Source organism: Trichomonas vaginalis, chromosome II (genome assembly GCF_026262505.1).
Source record: "Trichomonas vaginalis G3 chromosome II, whole genome shotgun sequence".
Taxonomy (NCBI): Eukaryota; Parabasalia; order Trichomonadida; family Trichomonadidae; genus Trichomonas; species Trichomonas vaginalis.
Window position 1 is genome coordinate 1472641 of NC_067204.1, and position 21437 is coordinate 1494077.

The following is a 21437-nucleotide window of genomic DNA, read 5'->3' on the forward strand; positions in this document are numbered from 1 at the left end:
AAGCGGATCTATTCAGAATGAATTTTGAATATTTTACACAGTCAGATTGTCAAATCATTTTAGTTTATTGGATAATCCTTTTAATGTATATAATTTTAAAAATTAAAAATAAAATATCAGTGGAATATCTTCAAAGAACAAAAATGAATCGTAATTGCCTTATGCATCTAAGCTACTATCCAAAAAAGAGAAATTGGATTAGAAAAGGATTATGAGTGATTGAAATTAATACGTGTGCGAATAACCATGGATTTGTAAAAATTAATGCTTCAGAAATACAACATTTTGCTATTGAGAATTCCTTGTAAAGTCCAAATCTCAAAATACATAATTTTATATTTAGTTTGTTTGATGTTGAAACTATATTACCACCAAGAAGAGACAATATTATCTTAGTAAACATGTTTCAATTAATTTGATGTTCTTGGATATAAACTGCGAGTCAAAAGGCGTACCTACCTTCAACTTTTTGAGAGAAGTCATACAATTAATTATATGAGTTTCTCTCAAAAAGTCGATTTCTGCCAGGTACACCTTTTGGACCGCACAAGCTATTTGCTCTAATTCGATATAACAACAAAGGATCATAAAACAGATATAAATATAGGATGAACTGATACGATTTTTTCGGGTCTAACTTCAAAATTTAAGATTTCGAAATTTAATACAAGCTTCAAACCAGAAATTTAAGCATAAATAGAAGTTGATTTGCTACCTATTGCACGTGAAGCTTATTTGAGCTCTAATATTTAATAATTTTCTCTCGCTCTCAGTGAAGGCACCGTTAGCATTAGAAATGTAAACTATTCAAAAATTGATAGGTCCGCCTTTTGATTCGCAGTTTAAAGCATAAATTTTGTCAATTAAATTTTAATTACAGAATAAAAAGAAAAGTCAATAAAAGCATATGAAAGCTGACACGAATTATTCATAAGGATTATCGAATAATGATTTCGATTTTTGTGAATAATTTGGTATTTCTTTTGTTTCGATTAAATATGGATTTATTTGAACCTCTTCTAAAGGTAATGGTTCGGATTTATTAGATACTTCTTCTAATAGACAACTTCTATTATCAATGAAATGTTCATGAATTATTGATTGTGTTTCCTCTCTTTTTTCTTTTTTTTTAAGACATAAAAGAGGAATTGCAATGCTTGATGGTAATGATAGTCTTATTGTTATCAATTAAAATTATCTCCCATCCTATATAATAAAATTTGATTCAATATTACTAAATACTTTATGTTTCTTAATAATTGAGATGCCTAAAATGTTGATAATGTTGTTATAAACTTATTTTCACACGCTCAATCTTATGGGAGTAATAAGAATTGTAATAAAAAAAACATTATAAATCTTTAAAGATTCGTTCATAAACAATATATAAAAAAATAGTTATTCATAAGGATTCTCGAAATAAGTATTTGATTGTTCTTGCTTTGGATTATATGCTGGTGCTTTATATTCATTAGGATATGGATTGCTGTTCGTTTCTTCTAAAGGTAAATCTTTTTCGGTTTTATCAACAAGGCTTTGATTAATTGGATTTTCAGCTCTGAATTTTCTGTGTCTATAACATAAGTAAGCAGCGACAGCAATGAGACCTGCTCCAACTGCTGCTCCAATAATAATTTCCAAAACAGCACCTTCACTTAGTCCTTCATCACTATCATCATCAGAATAATTATGATCATCTGATTTTTGTTCAACTGGTTCTGATGAATTTATTTCATGATACGAATTATCAAAAATGATAAGAGATCTATGAGTTGAATTATTTCCTTTGATTAAATATGATGTATTATATTTGTCGCCAGCATGATAAAAAAATAAGTAATCGTGTTTAGAATTAGTTATTGTTAGAAAAGGTTTTTCAACAATAATATTAGCTCTATTTATTTTTCCATAGACATCATAAATATCACCATCTTCGAAATGAACTGTTCCATTTGTGAAAGCAGTAACAACACATGTATGAGCTGTGTCCTGAGAAGTGAATTTGTAATTAGACCTTACATTTGTGATAATCGAAGTGCAATCATAATAATTCAAATTAAAAACAACAAAATTACATGGAATAGGTTCGTCACTGGAGGATTCTAATGTAATTGTACCTGTGTGAGCGAAATAAATTGCTGAATATTGTGTATTTCCAAGAATTTCTAAAGATACTTCTGAAGTTCTTGCTTCTCCGGAAATGTTGCGATAATCAGTAAATACTACGTATTGTTCCTTATAAAAATTAAGTTTTGTTTGATTTCTGCCAATTAATAACTTTTGAATTCCGAATATTTTGTATTTTGGCTGGGATCCAAAAGAAATTGATTGGTTGCAAAGATATTCGAGCTTGTCCTTATCATAAGCACTGTATGTATCATAAGAAAAACTTTGTGAAATTTTGATTGTTGCAACTGTATTCGGAGATTTACTTCTGAACAAAATGTATAATGTCGGTGAGAAATAAAGGAAACAATAAGAATTACCGAAAAAGTGACAAAACATCAAAAACAGGGAGGGGGTCTCAATTTTTATTACTTATATTATTTTACAATATTTATATAAATACTCTTTATAATATATTTTACTATAAAATTATACCTCAAATTCAAATATTTATAATATTATTTACATAATTATCTCAAAATTATATTTTTATATATTATTTTTCATATGTATAAATCATATAATCTATATCTATGCAAATCTCATCTAAAATTTTTTGAAGCAAACCGCTACCATTTTATAATGGTCCATCTTAAATTCATCATAAATTCTGGTACATGTTAGTACCAGAGTCTTCAAATCTCAAACACTCTGGTACCAACATGTACCAGACGCGAGTTTCCAATGCCCTCGTACGATTTTCTATTAAGATCTTCTTGAATGAGAAGGTCTTCATAGAAACTCGTACGAGGGCTTCTCTTTTAAATACTCTGGTACCTGCTGGTATCGGAGTCGACTTTACAGCCCTTTCCCCAATTTTGAAGCTGGGGAAAGTTTTCAAGCAATGAAAGGGAAGCTCTCGCTATGAGGTGAAAATCTAGAATTTTTACCTCATAGCGAGTAATCCTTTGTTAATTGCTTGAAAACTTTCTTCAAATTATCAAAATTTCGAGGAAAGTTTCCTTGCTTCAAAGTAGAGATGGAGCCCTTTGAGCCACTGCATATAGGTCAGTGACTCAAAATACTCCATCTCTACTAGAAATCGCCAAAATTTGGGTCGCAATCTTTGAAATGCGACGCAAGTTTGGGCAATTTCGCGAGGGACTTGCTCCATTTGGTGCATAGATTCACACTCTATGCACCAGATGGAACAATTCTTTCGCTGACAGCGGGAAACTTTGTCTGAATAGTTTAACATTCAGACAAAGTTTCCCGCTGTCAGAGAGGGAATGGAAGGGTAAGAGGTATATATTCATAATGTATACCTCTTACTCTTCCATTCCCTCAAGAAAGTTCAAAAACTTGGGTGCAATCAGTTCTGATTGCACCCAAGTTTTTGAACTTTATATAGGGAATTGTTGGCTATGTTGTACTGATCATGAATCAGTACATCATAGCCAACAATTCCTTCGCAAACAGTGGGAAACTTTGTCTGAATAGTTTAACATTCAGACAAAGTTTCCCGCTGTCAGGGAGGGAATTAGAGGTGGAGATATATAGATAGACTATAAATCTCTCACCCTTTAATTCCCTCAAGAAAGTTCAAAAACTTGGGTGCAATCAGAACTGATTGCACCAAAGTTTTTGAATTTTGTATAAGGAATTGTTGGCTATGATGTGGATAGCCGCTGCCAGACCAAATGAATTAACCGTTGTGAATAACGTTTCTGAATCTTTATTTAAAAAGATAAAATATCACGATTTTGGCTGCGTTAAAAATCAAAGAATTGATGTTTTTGTCAAAAATCTTTTAGAAGAAGTTGCACCCAATTACTTTTATCGTATTAAAAACGATTTACTTCAAACAGGTTTTATTCCTTCAATTAGAATTCGCGAGCCTCGATTGACAGATTATAAAACAAAATTGAAAAGAGAAGTTCAATCACGTTTATACCAAGTATTAAATTTTGTTCAGAATCAAGAAGCCAATTTGAATCCATTAAGATTTTTATTGGAAAATGCTGAAGAAAAACTTTCTCAAATAAATGAGAAGATACAAAATTCAATTACATATTTAAGATCGTTTGAAATTCCAAATGAATTGTTAGATACGTATATGTTAGAAATTAATGAATTTTGTTATAATTCTCCAGATTATATTTTAGAACATTTCGAAGAATTTTTGGAGGATTTCAAAGAAAAGAATAATTTAATAGACTAAAAAATTTATTATTTTATTTATTGTGAATTTTAAATTGTCACTTTTTAACTGTTACTCCCTATTGAAAGTGTCACTTTTTGGGTGTCACTTTTCGGAAATTCTTATATACTCTAAGAAAAACTTTGTGAAATTTTGATTGTTGCAACTGTATTCGGAGATTTACTTCTGAACAAAATGTATAATGTCGGTGAGAAATAAAGATGGTCTGTTGTGTAATTTATAACTTTGTATTGAAATGTTGGTTGATAATAAGAATAATTAAAATCGTAATCATCCGAAGATGTGCTTATGTTCAATCTAACATCTGTTGGATCTAAGTAAACTGAGCAGTAATTCTTATTGATTTCATATTTTTTATTTGAATAATTGAAAGCTAGATCGTTCGATTCGGATAGAAATTCTATGGAATCGCAGTAATTTGGAAAAGAAACTACACAAAATCTTACTTTATAATTATAATACGTGTTTGTTGATTTAAAATTAAAAGTTGGCTCTGTGATTTTCCATATTTTGCTTGTGCATGATTCATAGTTAATACGCAAGTAATCGCTCATATATGTATCTTGTAGAATAAAATAATAACTAAATGATTTGTTATCTGCAAATGAAAAAGTAATATCTTGACCATATGAACCAATGTCAATTAAATAATCTCCTGTTCTGTTAATTATACCATTGGTGATTGTATAGTAAAACCAGGACATTCACAATGATTTTAATTTGAAAGCGGATCTATTCAGAATGAATTTTGAATATTTTACACAGTCAGATTGTCAAATCATTTTAGTTTATTGGATAATCCTTTTAATGTATTATTTTTAAAATTTTAAAAATAAAATAAAAGTGGATCCAAAATTTTTGTATCAGAATGGGTCAATATTTCATGAATCAGTCCTCAAGAACAAAAATGAAGAAGGTCGTAATTGCCTTATGCATCTAAGCTACTATCCAAAAAAGAGAAATTGGATTAGAAAAGGATTATGAGTGATTGAAATTAATACGTGTGCGAATAACCATGGATTTGTAAAAATTAATGCTTCAGAAATACAACATTTTGCTATTGAGAATTCCTTGTAAAGTCCAAATCTCAAAATACATAATTTTATATTTAGTTTGTTTGATGTTGAAACTATATTACCACCAAGAAGAGACAATATTATCTTAGTAAACATGTTTCAATTAATTTGATGTTCTTGGATATAAACTGCGAGTCAAAAGGCGTACCTACCTTCAACTTTTTGAGAGAAGTCATACAATTAATTATATGAGTTTCTCTCAAAAAGTCGATTTCTGCCAGGTACACCTTTTGGACCGCACAAGCTATTTGCTCTAATTCGATATAACAACAAAGGATCATAAAACAGATATAAATATAGGATGAACTGATACGATTTTTTCGGGTCTAACTTCAAAATTTAAGATTTCGAAATTTAATACAAGCTTCAAACCAGAAATTTAAGCATAAATAGAAGTTGATTTGCTACCTATTGCACGTGAAGCTTATTTGAGCTCTAATATTTAATAATTTTCTCTCGCTCTCAGTGAAGGCACCGTTAGCATTAGAAATGTAAACTATTCAAAAATTGATAGGTCCGCCTTTTGATTCGCAGTTTAAAGCATAAATTTTGTCAATTAAATTTTAATTACAGAATAAAAAGAAAAGTCAATAAAAGCATATGAAAGCTGACACGAATTATTCATAAGGATTATCGAATAATGATTTCGATTTTTGTGAATAATTTGGTATTTCTTTTGTTTCGATTAAATATGGATTTATTTGAACCTCTTCTAAAGGTAATGGTTCGGATTTATTAGATACTTCTTCTAATAGACAACTTCTATTATCAATGAAATGTTCATGAATTATTGATTGTGTTTCCTCTCTTTTTTCTTTTTTTTTAAGACATAAAAGAGGAATTGCAATGCTTGATGGTAATGATAGTCTTATTGTTATCAATTAAAATTATCTCCCATCCTATATAATAAAATTTGATTCAATATTACTAAATACTTTATGTTTCTTAATAATTGAGATGCCTAAAATGTTGATAATGTTGTTATAAACTTATTTTCACACGCTCAATCTTATGGGAGTAATAAGAATTGTAATAAAAAAAACATTATAAATCTTTAAAGATTCGTTCATAAACAATATATAAAAAAATAGTTATTCATAAGGATTCTCGAAATAAGTATTTGATTGTTCTTGCTTTGGATTATATGCTGGTGCTTTATATTCATTAGGATATGGATTGCTGTTCGTTTCTTCTAAAGGTAAATCTTTTTCGGTTTTATCAACAAGGCTTTGATTAATTGGATTTTCAGCTCTGAATTTTCTGTGTCTATAACATAAGTAAGCAGCGACAGCAATGAGACCTGCTCCAACTGCTGCTCCAATAATAATTTCCAAAACAGCACCTTCACTTAGTCCTTCATCACTATCATCATCAGAATAATTATGATCATCTGATTTTTGTTCAACTGGTTCTGATGAATTTATTTCATGATACGAATTATCAAAAATGATAAGAGATCTATGAGTTGAATTATTTCCTTTGATTAAATATGATGTATTATATTTGTCGCCAGCATGATAAAAAAATAAGTAATCGTGTTTAGAATTAGTTATTGTTAGAAAAGGTTTTTCAACAATAATATTAGCTCTATTTATTTTTCCATAGACATCATAAATATCACCATCTTCGAAATGAACTGTTCCATTTGTGAAAGCAGTAACAACACATGTATGAGCTGTGTCCTGAGAAGTGAATTTGTAATTAGACCTTACATTTGTGATAATCGAAGTGCAATCATAATAATTCAAATTAAAAACAACAAAATTACATGGAATAGGTTCGTCACTGGAGGATTCTAATGTAATTGTACCTGTGTGAGCGAAATAAATTGCTGAATATTGTGTATTTCCAAGAATTTCTAAAGATACTTCTGAAGTTCTTGCTTCTCCGGAAATGTTGCGATAATCAGTAAATACTACGTATTGTTCCTTATAAAAATTAAGTTTTGTTTGATTTCTGCCAATTAATAACTTTTGAATTCCGAATATTTTGTATTTTGGCTGGGATCCAAAAGAAATTGATTGGTTGCAAAGATATTCGAGCTTGTCCTTATCATAAGCACTGTATGTATCATAAGAAAAACTTTGTGAAATTTTGATTGTTGCAACTGTATTCGGAGATTTACTTCTGAACAAAATGTATAATGTCGGTGAGAAATAAAGGAAACAATAAGAATTACCGAAAAAGTGACAAAACATCAAAAACAGGGAGGGGGTCTCAATTTTTATTACTTATATTATTTTACAATATTTATATAAATACTCTTTATAATATATTTTACTATAAAATTATACCTCAAATTCAAATATTTATAATATTATTTACATAATTATCTCAAAATTATATTTTTATATATTATTTTTCATATGTATAAATCATATAATCTATATCTATGCAAATCTCATCTAAAATTTTTTGAAGCAAACCGCTACCATTTTATAATGGTCCATCTTAAATTCATCATAAATTCTGGTACATGTTAGTACCAGAGTCTTCAAATCTCAAACACTCTGGTACCAACATGTACCAGACGCGAGTTTCCAATGCCCTCGTACGATTTTCTATTAAGATCTTCTTGAATGAGAAGGTCTTCATAGAAACTCGTACGAGGGCTTCTCTTTTAAATACTCTGGTACCTGCTGGTATCGGAGTCGACTTTACAGCCCTTTCCCCAATTTTGAAGCTGGGGAAAGTTTTCAAGCAATGAAAGGGAAGCTCTCGCTATGAGGTGAAAATCTAGAATTTTTACCTCATAGCGAGTAATCCTTTGTTAATTGCTTGAAAACTTTCTTCAAATTATCAAAATTTCGAGGAAAGTTTCCTTGCTTCAAAGTAGAGATGGAGCCCTTTGAGCCACTGCATATAGGTCAGTGACTCAAAATACTCCATCTCTACTAGAAATCGCCAAAATTTGGGTCGCAATCTTTGAAATGCGACGCAAGTTTGGGCAATTTCGCGAGGGACTTGCTCCATTTGGTGCATAGATTCACACTCTATGCACCAGATGGAACAATTCTTTCGCTGACAGCGGGAAACTTTGTCTGAATAGTTTAACATTCAGACAAAGTTTCCCGCTGTCAGAGAGGGAATGGAAGGGTAAGAGGTATATATTCATAATGTATACCTCTTACTCTTCCATTCCCTCAAGAAAGTTCAAAAACTTGGGTGCAATCAGTTCTGATTGCACCCAAGTTTTTGAACTTTATATAGGGAATTGTTGGCTATGTTGTACTGATCATGAATCAGTACATCATAGCCAACAATTCCTTCGCAAACAGTGGGAAACTTTGTCTGAATAGTTTAACATTCAGACAAAGTTTCCCGCTGTCAGGGAGGGAATTAGAGGGTGGGAGATATATAGATAGACTATAAATCTCTCACCCTTTAATTCCCTCAAGAAAGTTCAAAAACTTGGGTGCAATCAGAACTGATTGCACCAAAGTTTTTGAATTTTGTATAAGGAATTGTTGGCTATGATGTGGATAGCCGCTGCCAGACCAAATGAATTAACCGTTGTGAATAACGTTTCTGAATCTTTATTTAAAAAGATAAAATATCACGATTTTGGCTGCGTTAAAAATCAAAGAATTGATGTTTTTGTCAAAAATCTTTTAGAAGAAGTTGCACCCAATTACTTTTATCGTATTAAAAACGATTTACTTCAAACAGGTTTTATTCCTTCAATTAGAATTCGCGAGCCTCGATTGACAGATTATAAAACAAAATTGAAAAGAGAAGTTCAATCACGTTTATACCAAGTATTAAATTTTGTTCAGAATCAAGAAGCCAATTTGAATCCATTAAGATTTTTATTGGAAAATGCTGAAGAAAAACTTTCTCAAATAAATGAGAAGATACAAAATTCAATTACATATTTAAGATCGTTTGAAATTCCAAATGAATTGTTAGATACGTATATGTTAGAAATTAATGAATTTTGTTATAATTCTCCAGATTATATTTTAGAACATTTCGAAGAATTTTTGGAGGATTTCAAAGAAAAGAATAATTTAATAGACTAAAAAATTTATTATTTTTATTTATTGTGAATTTTAAATTGTCACTTTTTAACTGTTACTCCCTATTGAAAGTGTCACTTTTTGGGTGTCACTTTTTCGGAAATTCTTATATACTCTAAGAAAAACTTTGTGAAATTTTGATTGTTGCAACTGTATTCGGAGATTTACTTCTGAACAAAATGTATAATGTCGGTGAGAAATAAAGATGGTCTGTTGTGTAATTTATAACTTTGTATTGAAATGTTGGTTGATAATAAGAATAATTAAAATCGTAATCATCCGAAGATGTGCTTATGTTCAATCTAACATCTGTTGGATCTAAGTAAACTGAGCAGTAATTCTTATTGATTTCATATTTTTTATTTGAATAATTGAAAGCTAGATCGTTCGATTCGGATAGAAATTCTATGGAATCGCAGTAATTTGGAAAAGAAACTACACAAAATCTTACTTTATAATTATAATACGTGTTTGTTGATTTAAAATTAAAAGTTGGCTCTGTGATTTTCCATATTTTGCTTGTGCATGATTCATAGTTAATACGCAAGTAATCGCTCATATATGTATCTTGTAGAATAAAATAATAACTAAATGATTTGTTATCTGCAAATGAAAAAGTAATATCTTGACCATATGAACCAATGTCAATTAAATAATCTCCTGTTCTGTTAATTATACCATTGGTGATTGTATAGTAAAACCAGGACATTCACAATGATTTTAATTTGAAAGCGGATCTATTCAGAATGAATTTTGAATATTTTACACAGTCAGATTGTCAAATCATTTTAGTTTATTGGATAATCCTTTTAATGTATTATTTTTAAAATTTTAAAAATAAAATAAAAGTGGATCCAAAATTTTTGTATCAGAATGGGTCAATATTTCATGAATCAGTCCTCAAGAACAAAAATGAAGAAGGTCGTAATTGCCTTATGCATCTAAGCTACTATCCAAAAAAGAGAAATTGGATTAGAAAAGGATTATGAGTGATTGAAATTAATACGTGTGCGAATAACCATGGATTTGTAAAAATTAATGCTTCAGAAATACAACATTTTGCTATTGAGAATTCCTTGTAAAGTCCAAATCTCAAAATACATAATTTTATATTTAGTTTGTTTGATGTTGAAACTATATTACCACCAAGAAGAGACAATATTATCTTAGTAAACATGTTTCAATTAATTTGATGTTCTTGGATATAAACTGCGAGTCAAAAGGCGTACCTACCTTCAACTTTTTGAGAGATAGTCATACAATTAATTATATGAGTTTCTCTCAAAAAGTCGATTTCTGCCAGGTACACCTTTTGGACCGCACAAGCTATTTGCTCTAATTCGATATAACAACAAAGGATCATAAAACAGATATAAATATAGGATGAACTGATACGATTTTTTCGGGTCTAACTTCAAAATTTAAGATTTCGAAATTTAATACAAGCTTCAAACCAGAAATTTAAGCATAAATAGAAGTTGATTTGCTACCTATTGCACGTGAAGCTTATTTGAGCTCTAATATTTAATAATTTTCTCTCTCGCTCTCAGTGAAGGCACCGTTAGCATTAGAAATGTAAACTATTCAAAAATTGATAGGTCCGCCTTTTGATTCGCAGTTTAAAGCATAAATTTTGTCAATTAAATTTTAATTACAGAATAAAAAGAAAAGTCAATAAAAGCATATGAAAGCTGACACGAATTATTCATAAGGATTATCGAATAATGATTTCGATTTTTGTGAATAATTTGGTATTTCTTTTGTTTCGATTAAATATGGATTTATTTGAACCTCTTCTAAAGGTAATGGTTCGGATTTATTAGATACTTCTTCTAATAGACAACTTCTATTATCAATGAAATGTTCATGAATTATTGATTGTGTTTCCTCTCTTTTTTCTTTTTTTTTAAGACATAAAAGAGGAATTGCAATGCTTGATGGTAATGATAGTCTTATTGTTATCAATTAAAATTATCTCCCATCCTATATAATAAAATTTGATTCAATATTACTAAATACTTTATGTTTCTTAATAATTGAGATGCCTAAAATGTTGATAATGTTGTTATAAACTTATTTTCACACGCTCAATCTTATGGGAGTAATAAGAATTGTAATAAAAAAAACATTATAAATCTTTAAAGATTCGTTCATAAACAATATATAAAAAAATAGTTATTCATAAGGATTCTCGAAATAAGTATTTGATTGTTCTTGCTTTGGATTATATGCTGGTGCTTTATATTCATTAGGATATGGATTGCTGTTCGTTTCTTCTAAAGGTAAATCTTTTTCGGTTTTATCAACAAGGCTTTGATTAATTGGATTTTCAGCTCTGAATTTTCTGTGTCTATAACATAAGTAAGCAGCGACAGCAATGAGACCTGCTCCAACTGCTGCTCCAATAATAATTTCCAAAACAGCACCTTCACTTAGTCCTTCATCACTATCATCATCAGAATAATTATGATCATCTGATTTTTGTTCAACTGGTTCTGATGAATTTATTTCATGATACGAATTATCAAAAATGATAAGAGATCTATGAGTTGAATTATTTCCTTTGATTAAATATGATGTATTATATTTGTCGCCAGCATGATAAAAAAATAAGTAATCGTGTTTAGAATTAGTTATTGTTAGAAAAGGTTTTTCAACAATAATATTAGCTCTATTTATTTTTCCATAGACATCATAAATATCACCATCTTCGAAATGAACTGTTCCATTTGTGAAAGCAGTAACAACACATGTATGAGCTGTGTCCTGAGAAGTGAATTTGTAATTAGACCTTACATTTGTGATAATCGAAGTGCAATCATAATAATTCAAATTAAAAACAACAAAATTACATGGAATAGGTTCGTCACTGGAGGATTCTAATGTAATTGTACCTGTGTGAGCGAAATAAATTGCTGAATATTGTGTATTTCCAAGAATTTCTAAAGATACTTCTGAAGTTCTTGCTTCTCCGGAAATGTTGCGATAATCAGTAAATACTACGTATTGTTCCTTATAAAAATTAAGTTTTGTTTGATTTCTGCCAATTAATAACTTTTGAATTCCGAATATTTTGTATTTTGGCTGGGATCCAAAAGAAATTGATTGGTTGCAAAGATATTCGAGCTTGTCCTTATCATAAGCACTGTATGTATCATAAGAAAAACTTTGTGAAATTTTGATTGTTGCAACTGTATTCGGAGATTTACTTCTGAACAAAATGTATAATGTCGGTGAGAAATAAAGGAAACAATAAGAATTACCGAAAAAGTGACAAAACATCAAAAACAGGGAGGGGTCTCAATTTTTATTACTTATATTATTTTACAATATTTATATAAATACTCTTTATAATATATTTTACTATAAAATTATACCTCAAATTCAAATATTTATAATATTATTTACATAATTATCTCAAAATTATATTTTTATATATTATTTTTCATATGTATAAATCATATAATCTATATCTATGCAAATCTCATCTAAAATTTTTTGAAGCAAACCGCTACCATTTTATAATGGTCCATCTTAAATTCATCATAAATTCTGGTACATGTTAGTACCAGAGTCTTCAAATCTCAAACACTCTGGTACCAACATGTACCAGACGCGAGTTTCCAATGCCCTCGTACGATTTTCTATTAAGATCTTCTTGAATGAGAAGGTCTTCATAGAAACTCGTACGAGGGCTTCTCTTTTAAATACTCTGGTACCTGCTGGTATCGGAGTCGACTTTACAGCCCTTTCCCCAATTTTGAAGCTGGGGAAAGTTTTCAAGCAATGAAAGGGAAGCTCTCGCTATGAGGTGAAAATCTAGAATTTTTACCTCATAGCGAGTAATCCTTTGTTAATTGCTTGAAAACTTTCTTCAAATTATCAAAATTTCGAGGAAAGTTTCCTTGCTTCAAAGTAGAGATGGAGCCCTTTGAGCCACTGCATATAGGTCAGTGACTCAAAATACTCCATCTCTACTAGAAATCGCCAAAATTTGGGTCGCAATCTTTGAAATGCGACGCAAGTTTGGGCAATTTCGCGAGGGACTTGCTCCATTTGGTGCATAGATTCACACTCTATGCACCAGATGGAACAATTCTTTCGCTGACAGCGGGAAACTTTGTCTGAATAGTTTAACATTCAGACAAAGTTTCCCGCTGTCAGAGAGGGAATGGAAGGGTAAGAGGTATATATTCATAATGTATACCTCTTACTCTTCCATTCCCTCAAGAAAGTTCAAAAACTTGGGTGCAATCAGTTCTGATTGCACCCAAGTTTTTGAACTTTATATAGGGAATTGTTGGCTATGTTGTACTGATCATGAATCAGTACATCATAGCCAACAATTCCTTCGCAAACAGTGGGAAACTTTGTCTGAATAGTTTAACATTCAGACAAAGTTTCCCGCTGTCAGGGAGGGAATTAGAGGGTGGGAGATATATAGATAGACTATAAATCTCTCACCCTTTAATTCCCTCAAGAAAGTTCAAAAACTTGGGTGCAATCAGAACTGATTGCACCAAAGTTTTTGAATTTTGTATAAGGAATTGTTGGCTATGATGTGGATAGCCGCTGCCAGACCAAATGAATTAACCGTTGTGAATAACGTTTCTGAATCTTTATTTAAAAAGATAAAATATCACGATTTTGGCTGCGTTAAAAATCAAAGAATTGATGTTTTTGTCAAAAATCTTTTAGAAGAAGTTGCACCCAATTACTTTTATCGTATTAAAAACGATTTACTTCAAACAGGTTTTATTCCTTCAATTAGAATTCGCGAGCCTCGATTGACAGATTATAAAACAAAATTGAAAAGAGAAGTTCAATCACGTTTATACCAAGTATTAAATTTTGTTCAGAATCAAGAAGCCAATTTGAATCCATTAAGATTTTTATTGGAAAATGCTGAAGAAAAACTTTCTCAAATAAATGAGAAGATACAAAATTCAATTACATATTTAAGATCGTTTGAAATTCCAAATGAATTGTTAGATACGTATATGTTAGAAATTAATGAATTTTGTTATAATTCTCCAGATTATATTTTAGAACATTTCGAAGAATTTTTGGAGGATTTCAAAGAAAAGAATAATTTAATAGACTAAAAAATTTATTATTTTTATTTATTGTGAATTTTAAATTGTCACTTTTTAACTGTTACTCCCTATTGAAAGTGTCACTTTTTGGGTGTCACTTTTTCGGAAATTCTTATATACTCTAAGAAAAACTTTGTGAAATTTTGATTGTTGCAACTGTATTCGGAGATTTACTTCTGAACAAAATGTATAATGTCGGTGAGAAATAAAGATGGTCTGTTGTGTAATTTATAACTTTGTATTGAAATGTTGGTTGATAATAAGAATAATTAAAATCGTAATCATCCGAAGATGTGCTTATGTTCAATCTAACATCTGTTGGATCTAAGTAAACTGAGCAGTAATTCTTATTGATTTCATATTTTTTATTTGAATAATTGAAAGCTAGATCGTTCGATTCGGATAGAAATTCTATGGAATCGCAGTAATTTGGAAAAGAAACTACACAAAATCTTACTTTATAATTATAATACGTGTTTGTTGATTTAAAATTAAAAGTTGGCTCTGTGATTTTCCATATTTTGCTTGTGCATGATTCATAGTTAATACGCAAGTAATCGCTCATATATGTATCTTGTAGAATAAAATAATAACTAAATGATTTGTTATCTGCAAATGAAAAAGTAATATCTTGACCATATGAACCAATGTCAATTAAATAATCTCCTGTTCTGTTAATTATACCATTGGTGATTGTATAGTAAAACCAGGACATTCACAATGATTTTAATTTGAAAGCGGATCTATTCAGAATGAATTTTGAATATTTTACACAGTCAGATTGTCAAATCATTTTAGTTTATTGGATAATCCTTTTAATGTATTATTTTTAAAATTTTAAAAATAAAATAAAAGTGGATCCAAAATTTTTGTATCAGAATGGGTCAATATTTCATGAATCAGTCCTCAAGAACAAAAATGAAGAAGGTCGTAATTGCCTTATGCATCTAAGCTACTATCCAAAAAAGAGAAATTGGATTAGAAAAGGATTATGAGTGATTGAAATTAATACGTGTGCGAATAACCATGGATTTGTAAAAATTAATGCTTCAGAAATACAACATTTTGCTATTGAGAATTCCTTGTAAAGTCCAAATCTCAAAATACATAATTTTATATTTAGTTTGTTTGATGTTGAAACTATATTACCACCAAGAAGAGACAATATTATCTTAGTAAACATGTTTCAATTAATTTGATGTTCTTGGATATAAACTGCGAGTCAAAAGGCGTACCTACCTTCAACTTTTTGAGAGAAGTCATACAATTAATTATATGAGTTTCTCTCAAAAAGTCGATTTCTGCCAGGTACACCTTTTGGACCGCACAAGCTATTTGCTCTAATTCGATATAACAACAAAGGATCATAAAACAGATATAAATATAGGATGAACTGATACGATTTTTTCGGGTCTAACTTCAAAATTTAAGATTTCGAAATTTAATACAAGCTTCAAACCAGAAATTTAAGCATAAATAGAAGCTGATTTGCTACCTATTGCACGTGAAGCTTATTTGAGCTCTAATATTTAATAATTTTCTCTCGCTCTCAGTGAAGGCACCGTTAGCATTAGAAATGTAAACTATTCAAAAATTGATAGGTCCGCCTTTTGATTCGCAGTTTAAAGCATAAATTTTGTCAATTAAATTTTAATTACAGAATAAAAAGAAAAGTCAATAAAAGCATATGAAAGCTGACACGAATTATTCATAAGGATTATCGAATAATGATTTCGATTTTTGTGAATAATTTGGTATTTCTTTTGTTTCGATTAAATATGGATTTATTTGAACCTCTTCTAAAGGTAATGGTTCGGATTTATTAGATACTTCTTCTAATAGACAACTTCTATTATCAATGAAATGTTCATGAATTATTGATTGTGTTTCCTCTCTTTTTTCTTTTTTTTTAAGACATAAAAGAGGAATTGCAATGCTTGATGGTAATGATAGTCTTATTGTTATCAATTAAAATTATCTCCCATCCTATATAATAAAATTTGATTCAATATTACTAAATACTTTATGTTTCTTAATAATTGAGATGCCTAAAATGTTGATAATGTTGTTATAAACTTATTTTCACACGCTCAATCTTATGGGAGTAATAAGAATTGTAATAAAAAAAACATTATAAATCTTTAAAGATTCGTTCATAAACAATATATAAAAAAATAGTTATTCATAAGGATTCTCGAAATAAGTATTTGATTGTTCTTGCTTTGGATTATATGCTGGTGCTTTATATTCATTAGGATATGGATTGCTGTTCGTTTCTTCTAAAGGTAAATCTTTTTCGGTTTTATCAACAAGGCTTTGATTAATTGGATTTTCAGCTCTGAATTTTCTGTGTCTATAACATAAGTAAGCAGCGACAGCAATGAGACCTGCTCCAACTGCTGCTCCAATAATAATTTCCAAAACAGCACCTTCACTTAGTCCTTCATCACTATCATCATCAGAATAATTATGATCATCTGATTTTTGTTCAACTGGTTCTGATGAATTTATTTCATGATACGAATTATCAAAAATGATAAGAGATCTATGAGTTGAATTATTTCCTTTGATTAAATATGATGTATTATATTTGTCGCCAGCATGATAAAAAAATAAGTAATCGTGTTTAGAATTAGTTATTGTTAGAAAAGGTTTTTCAACAATAATATTAGCTCTATTTATTTTTCCATAGACATCATAAATATCACCATCTTCGAAATGAACTGTTCCATTTGTGAAAGCAGTAACAACACATGTATGAGCTGTGTCCTGAGAAGTGAATTTGTAATTAGACCTTACATTTGTGATAATCGAAGTGCAATCATAATAATTCAAATTAAAAACAACAAAATTACATGGAATAGGTTCGTCACTGGAGGATTCTAATGTAATTGTACCTGTGTGAGCGAAATAAATTGCTGAATATTGTGTATTTCCAAGAATTTCTAAAGATACTTCTGAAGTTCTTGCTTCTCCGGAAATGTTGCGATAATCAGTAAATACTACGTATTGTTCCTTATAAAAATTAAGTTTTGTTTGATTTCTGCCAATTAATAACTTTTGAATTCCGAATATTTTGTATTTTGGCTGGGATCCAAAAGAAATTGATTGGTTGCAAAGATATTCGAGCTTGTCCTTATCATAAGCACTGTATGTATCATAAGAAAAACTTTGTGAAATTTTGATTGTTGCAACTGTATTCGGAGATTTACTTCTGAACAAAATGTATAATGTCGGTGAGAAATAAAGATGGTCTGTTGTGTAATTTATAACTTTGTATTGAAATGTTGGTTGATAATAAGAATAATTAAAATCGTAATCATCCGAAGATGTGCTTATGTTCAATCTAACATCTGTTGGATCTAAGTAAACTGAGCAGTAATTCTTATTGATTTCATATTTTTTATTTGAATAATTGAAAGCTAGATCGTTCGATTCGGATAGAAATTCTATGGAATCGCAGTAATTTGGAAAAGAAACTACACAAAATCTTACTTTATAATTATAATACGTGTTTGTTGATTTAAAATTAAAAGTTGGCTCTGTGATTTTCCATATTTTGCTTGTGCATGATTCATAGTTAATACGCAAGTAATCGCTCATATATGTATCTTGTAGAATAAAATAATAACTAAATGATTTGTTATCTGCAAATGAAAAAGTAATATCTTGACCATATGAACCAATGTCAATTAAATAATCTCCTGTTCTGTTAATTATACCATTGGTGATTGTATAGTAAAACCAGGACATTCACAATGATTTTAATTTGAAAGCGGATCTATTCAGAATGAATTTTGAATATTTTACACAGTCAGATTGTCAAATCATTTTAGTTTATTGGATAATTCTTTTAATGTATTATTTTTAAAATTTTAAAAATAAAATAAAAGTGGATCCAAAATTTTTGTATCAGAATGGGTCAATATTTCATGAATCAGTCCTCAAGAACAAAAATGAAGAAGGTCGTAATTGCCTTATGCATCTAAGCTACTATCCAAAAAAGAGAAATTGGATTAGAAAAGGATTATGAGTGATTGAAATTAATACGTGTGCGAATAACCATGGATTTGTAAAAATTAATGCTTCAGAAATACAACATTTTGCTATTGAGAATTCCTTGTAAAGTCCAAATCTCAAAATACATAATTTTATATTTAGTTTGTTTGATGTTGAAACTATATTACCACCAAGAAGAGACAATATTATCTTAGTAAACATGTTTCAATTAATTTGATGTTCTTGGATATAAACTGCGAGTCAAAAGGCGTACCTACCTTCAACTTTTTGAGAGAAGTCATACAATTAATTATATGAGTTTCTCTCAAAAAGTCGATTTCTGCCAGGTACACCTTTTGGACCGCACAAGCTATTTGCTCTAATTCGATATAACAACAAAGGATCATAAAACAGATATAAATATAGGATGAACTGATACGATTTTTTCGGGTCTAACTTCAAAATTTAAGATTTCGAAATTTAATACAAGCTTCAAACCAGAAATTTAAGCATAAATAGAAGCTGATTTGCTACCTATTGCACGTGAAGCTTATTTGAGCTCTAATATTTAATAATTTTCTCTCGCTCTCAGTGAAGGCACCGTTAGCATTAGAAATGTAAACTATTCAAAAATTGATAGGTCCGCCTTTTGATTCGCAGTTTAAAGCATAAATTTTGTCAATTAAATTTTAATTACAGAATAAAAAGAAAAGTCAATAAAAGCATATGAAAGCTGACACGAATTATTCATAAGGATTATCGAATAATGATTTCGATTTTTGTGAATAATTTGGTATTTCTTTTGTTTCGATTAAATATGGATTTATTTGAACCTCTTCTAAAGGTAATGGTTCGGATTTATTAGATACTTCTTCTAATAGACAACTTCTATTATCAATGAAATGTTCATGAATTATTGATTGTGTTTCCTCTCTTTTTTCTTTTTTTTTAAGACATAAAAGAGGAATTGCAATGCTTGATGGTAATGATAGTCTTATTGTTATCAATTAAAATTATCTCCCATCCTATATAATAAAATTTGATTCAATATTACTAAATACTTTATGTTTCTTAATAATTGAGATGCCTAAAATGTTGATAATGTTGTTATAAACTTATTTTCACACGCTCAATCTTATGGGAGTAATAAGAATTGTAATAAAAAAAACATTATAAATCTTTAAAGATTCGTTCATAAACAATATATAAAAAAATAGTTATTCATAAGGATTCTCGAAATAAGTATTTGATTGTTCTTGCTTTGGATTATATGCTGGTGCTTTATATTCATTAGGATATGGATTGCTGTTCGTTTCTTCTAAAGGTAAATCTTTTTCGGTTTTATCAACAAGGCTTTGATTAATTGGATTTTCAGCTCTGAATTTTCTGTGTCTATAACATAAGTAAGCAGCGACAGCAATGAGACCTGCTCCAACTGCTGCTCCAATAATAATTTCCAAAACAGCACCTTCACTTAGTCCTTCATCACTATCATCATCAGAATAATTATGATCATCTGATTTTTGTTCAACTGGTTCTGATGAATTTATTTCATGATACGAATTATCAAAAATGATAAGAGATCTATGAGTTGAATTATTTCCTTTGATTAAATATGATGTATTATATTTGTCGCCAGCATGATAAAAAAATAAGTAATCGTGTTTAGAATTAGTTATTGTTAGAAAAGGTTTTTCAACAATAATATTAGCTCTATTTATTTTTCCATAGACATCATAAATATCACCATCTTCGAAATGAACTGTTCCATTTGTGAAAGCAGTAACAACACATGTATGAGCTGTGTCCTGAGAAGTGAATTTGTAATTAGACCTTACATTTGTGATAATCGAAGTGCAATCATAATAATTCAAATTAAAAACAACAAAATTACATGGAATAGGTTCGTCACTGGAGGATTCTAATGTAATTGTACCTGTGTGAGCGAAATAAATTGCTGAATATTGTGTATTTCCAAGAATTTCTAAAGATACTTCTGAAGTTCTTGCTTCTCCGGAAATGTTGCGATAATCAGTAAATACTACGTATTGTTCCTTATAAAAATTAAGTTTTGTTTGATTTCTGCCAATTAATAACTTTTGAATTCCGAATATTTTGTATTTTGGCTGGGATCCAAAAGAAATTGATTGGTTGCAAAGATATTCGAGCTTGTCCTTATCATAAGCACTGTATGTATCATAAGAAAAACTTTGTGAAATTTTGATTGTTGCAACTGTATTCGGAGATTTACTTCTGAACAAAATGTATAATGTCGGTGAGAAATAAAGATGGTCTGTTGTGTAATTTATAACTTTGTATTGAAATGTTGGTTGATAATAAGAATAATTAAAATCGTAATCATCCGAAGATGTGCTTATGTTCAATCTAACATCTGTTGGATCTAAGTAAACTGAGCAGTAATTCTTATTGATTTCATATTTTTTATTTGAATAATTGAAAGCTAGATCGTTCGATTCGGATAGAAATTCTATGGAATCGCAGTAATTTGGAAAAGAAACTACACAAAATCTTAATCTTAATTATAATTATATTATAATACGTGTTTGTTGATTTAAAATTAAAAGTTGCTCTGTGATTTTTTCATATTTTGTGTGCATGATTCATAGTTAATACGCAAGTAATCGCATCATATTGTATCTTGTAGAATAAAATAATAACTAAATGATTTGTTATCTGCAAATGAAAAAGTAATATCTTGACCATATGAACCAATGTCAATTAAATAATCTCCTGTTCTGTTAATTATACCATTGGTGATTGTATAGTAAAACCAGGACATTCACAATGATTTTAATTTGAAAGCGGATCTATTCAGAATGAATTTTGAATATTTTACACAGTCAGATTGTCAAATCATTTTAGTTTATTGGATAATTCTTTTAATGTATTATTTTTAAAA

General features: G+C 29.5%; 5 protein-coding genes across 5 annotated transcripts, besides 3 other annotated features; all 5 read right to left on the reverse strand.

Annotated features, from left to right (window-relative positions):
- Positions 1-1398: 1398 nt before the first annotated feature.
- Positions 1399-2055, reverse strand: TVAGG3_0466430 (uncharacterized protein; the record flags this gene model as incomplete). The annotated part of the gene is made up of 1 exon (XM_051235290.1): positions 1399-2055. The coding sequence occupies one exon, from the start codon at positions 2053-2055 to the stop codon at positions 1399-1401; it is 657 nt and encodes a 218-aa protein (XP_051093114.1).
- Positions 2056-2469: 414 nt separating this feature from the next.
- Positions 2470-4438: a mobile genetic element.
- Positions 4439-6494: 2056 nt separating this feature from the next.
- On the reverse strand, positions 6495-7151 carry TVAGG3_0466450 (uncharacterized protein; the record flags this gene model as incomplete). Its single annotated transcript, XM_051235291.1, has 1 exon — positions 6495-7151. One exon carries the CDS (start codon positions 7149-7151, stop codon positions 6495-6497), a length of 657 nt encoding a protein of 218 aa, XP_051093115.1.
- Positions 7152-7565: 414 nt separating this feature from the next.
- Positions 7566-9538: a mobile genetic element.
- A 2059-nt stretch (positions 9539-11597) lies between these two features.
- Positions 11598-12254, reverse strand: TVAGG3_0466470 (uncharacterized protein; the record flags this gene model as incomplete). The annotated part of the gene is made up of 1 exon (XM_051235292.1): positions 11598-12254. The coding sequence occupies one exon, from the start codon at positions 12252-12254 to the stop codon at positions 11598-11600; it is 657 nt and encodes a 218-aa protein (XP_051093116.1).
- Positions 12255-12668: 414 nt separating this feature from the next.
- Positions 12669-14640: a mobile genetic element.
- Positions 14641-16696: 2056 nt separating this feature from the next.
- TVAGG3_0466490 (uncharacterized protein) lies at positions 16697-17353 on the reverse strand (the record flags this gene model as incomplete). The annotated part of the gene is made up of 1 exon (XM_051235293.1): positions 16697-17353. The coding sequence occupies one exon, from the start codon at positions 17351-17353 to the stop codon at positions 16697-16699; it is 657 nt and encodes a 218-aa protein (XP_051093117.1).
- Positions 17354-19734: 2381 nt separating this feature from the next.
- TVAGG3_0466500 (uncharacterized protein) lies at positions 19735-20391 on the reverse strand (the record flags this gene model as incomplete). The annotated part of the gene is made up of 1 exon (XM_051235294.1): positions 19735-20391. The coding sequence occupies one exon, from the start codon at positions 20389-20391 to the stop codon at positions 19735-19737; it is 657 nt and encodes a 218-aa protein (XP_051093118.1).
- Positions 20392-21437: the final 1046 nt, after the last annotated feature.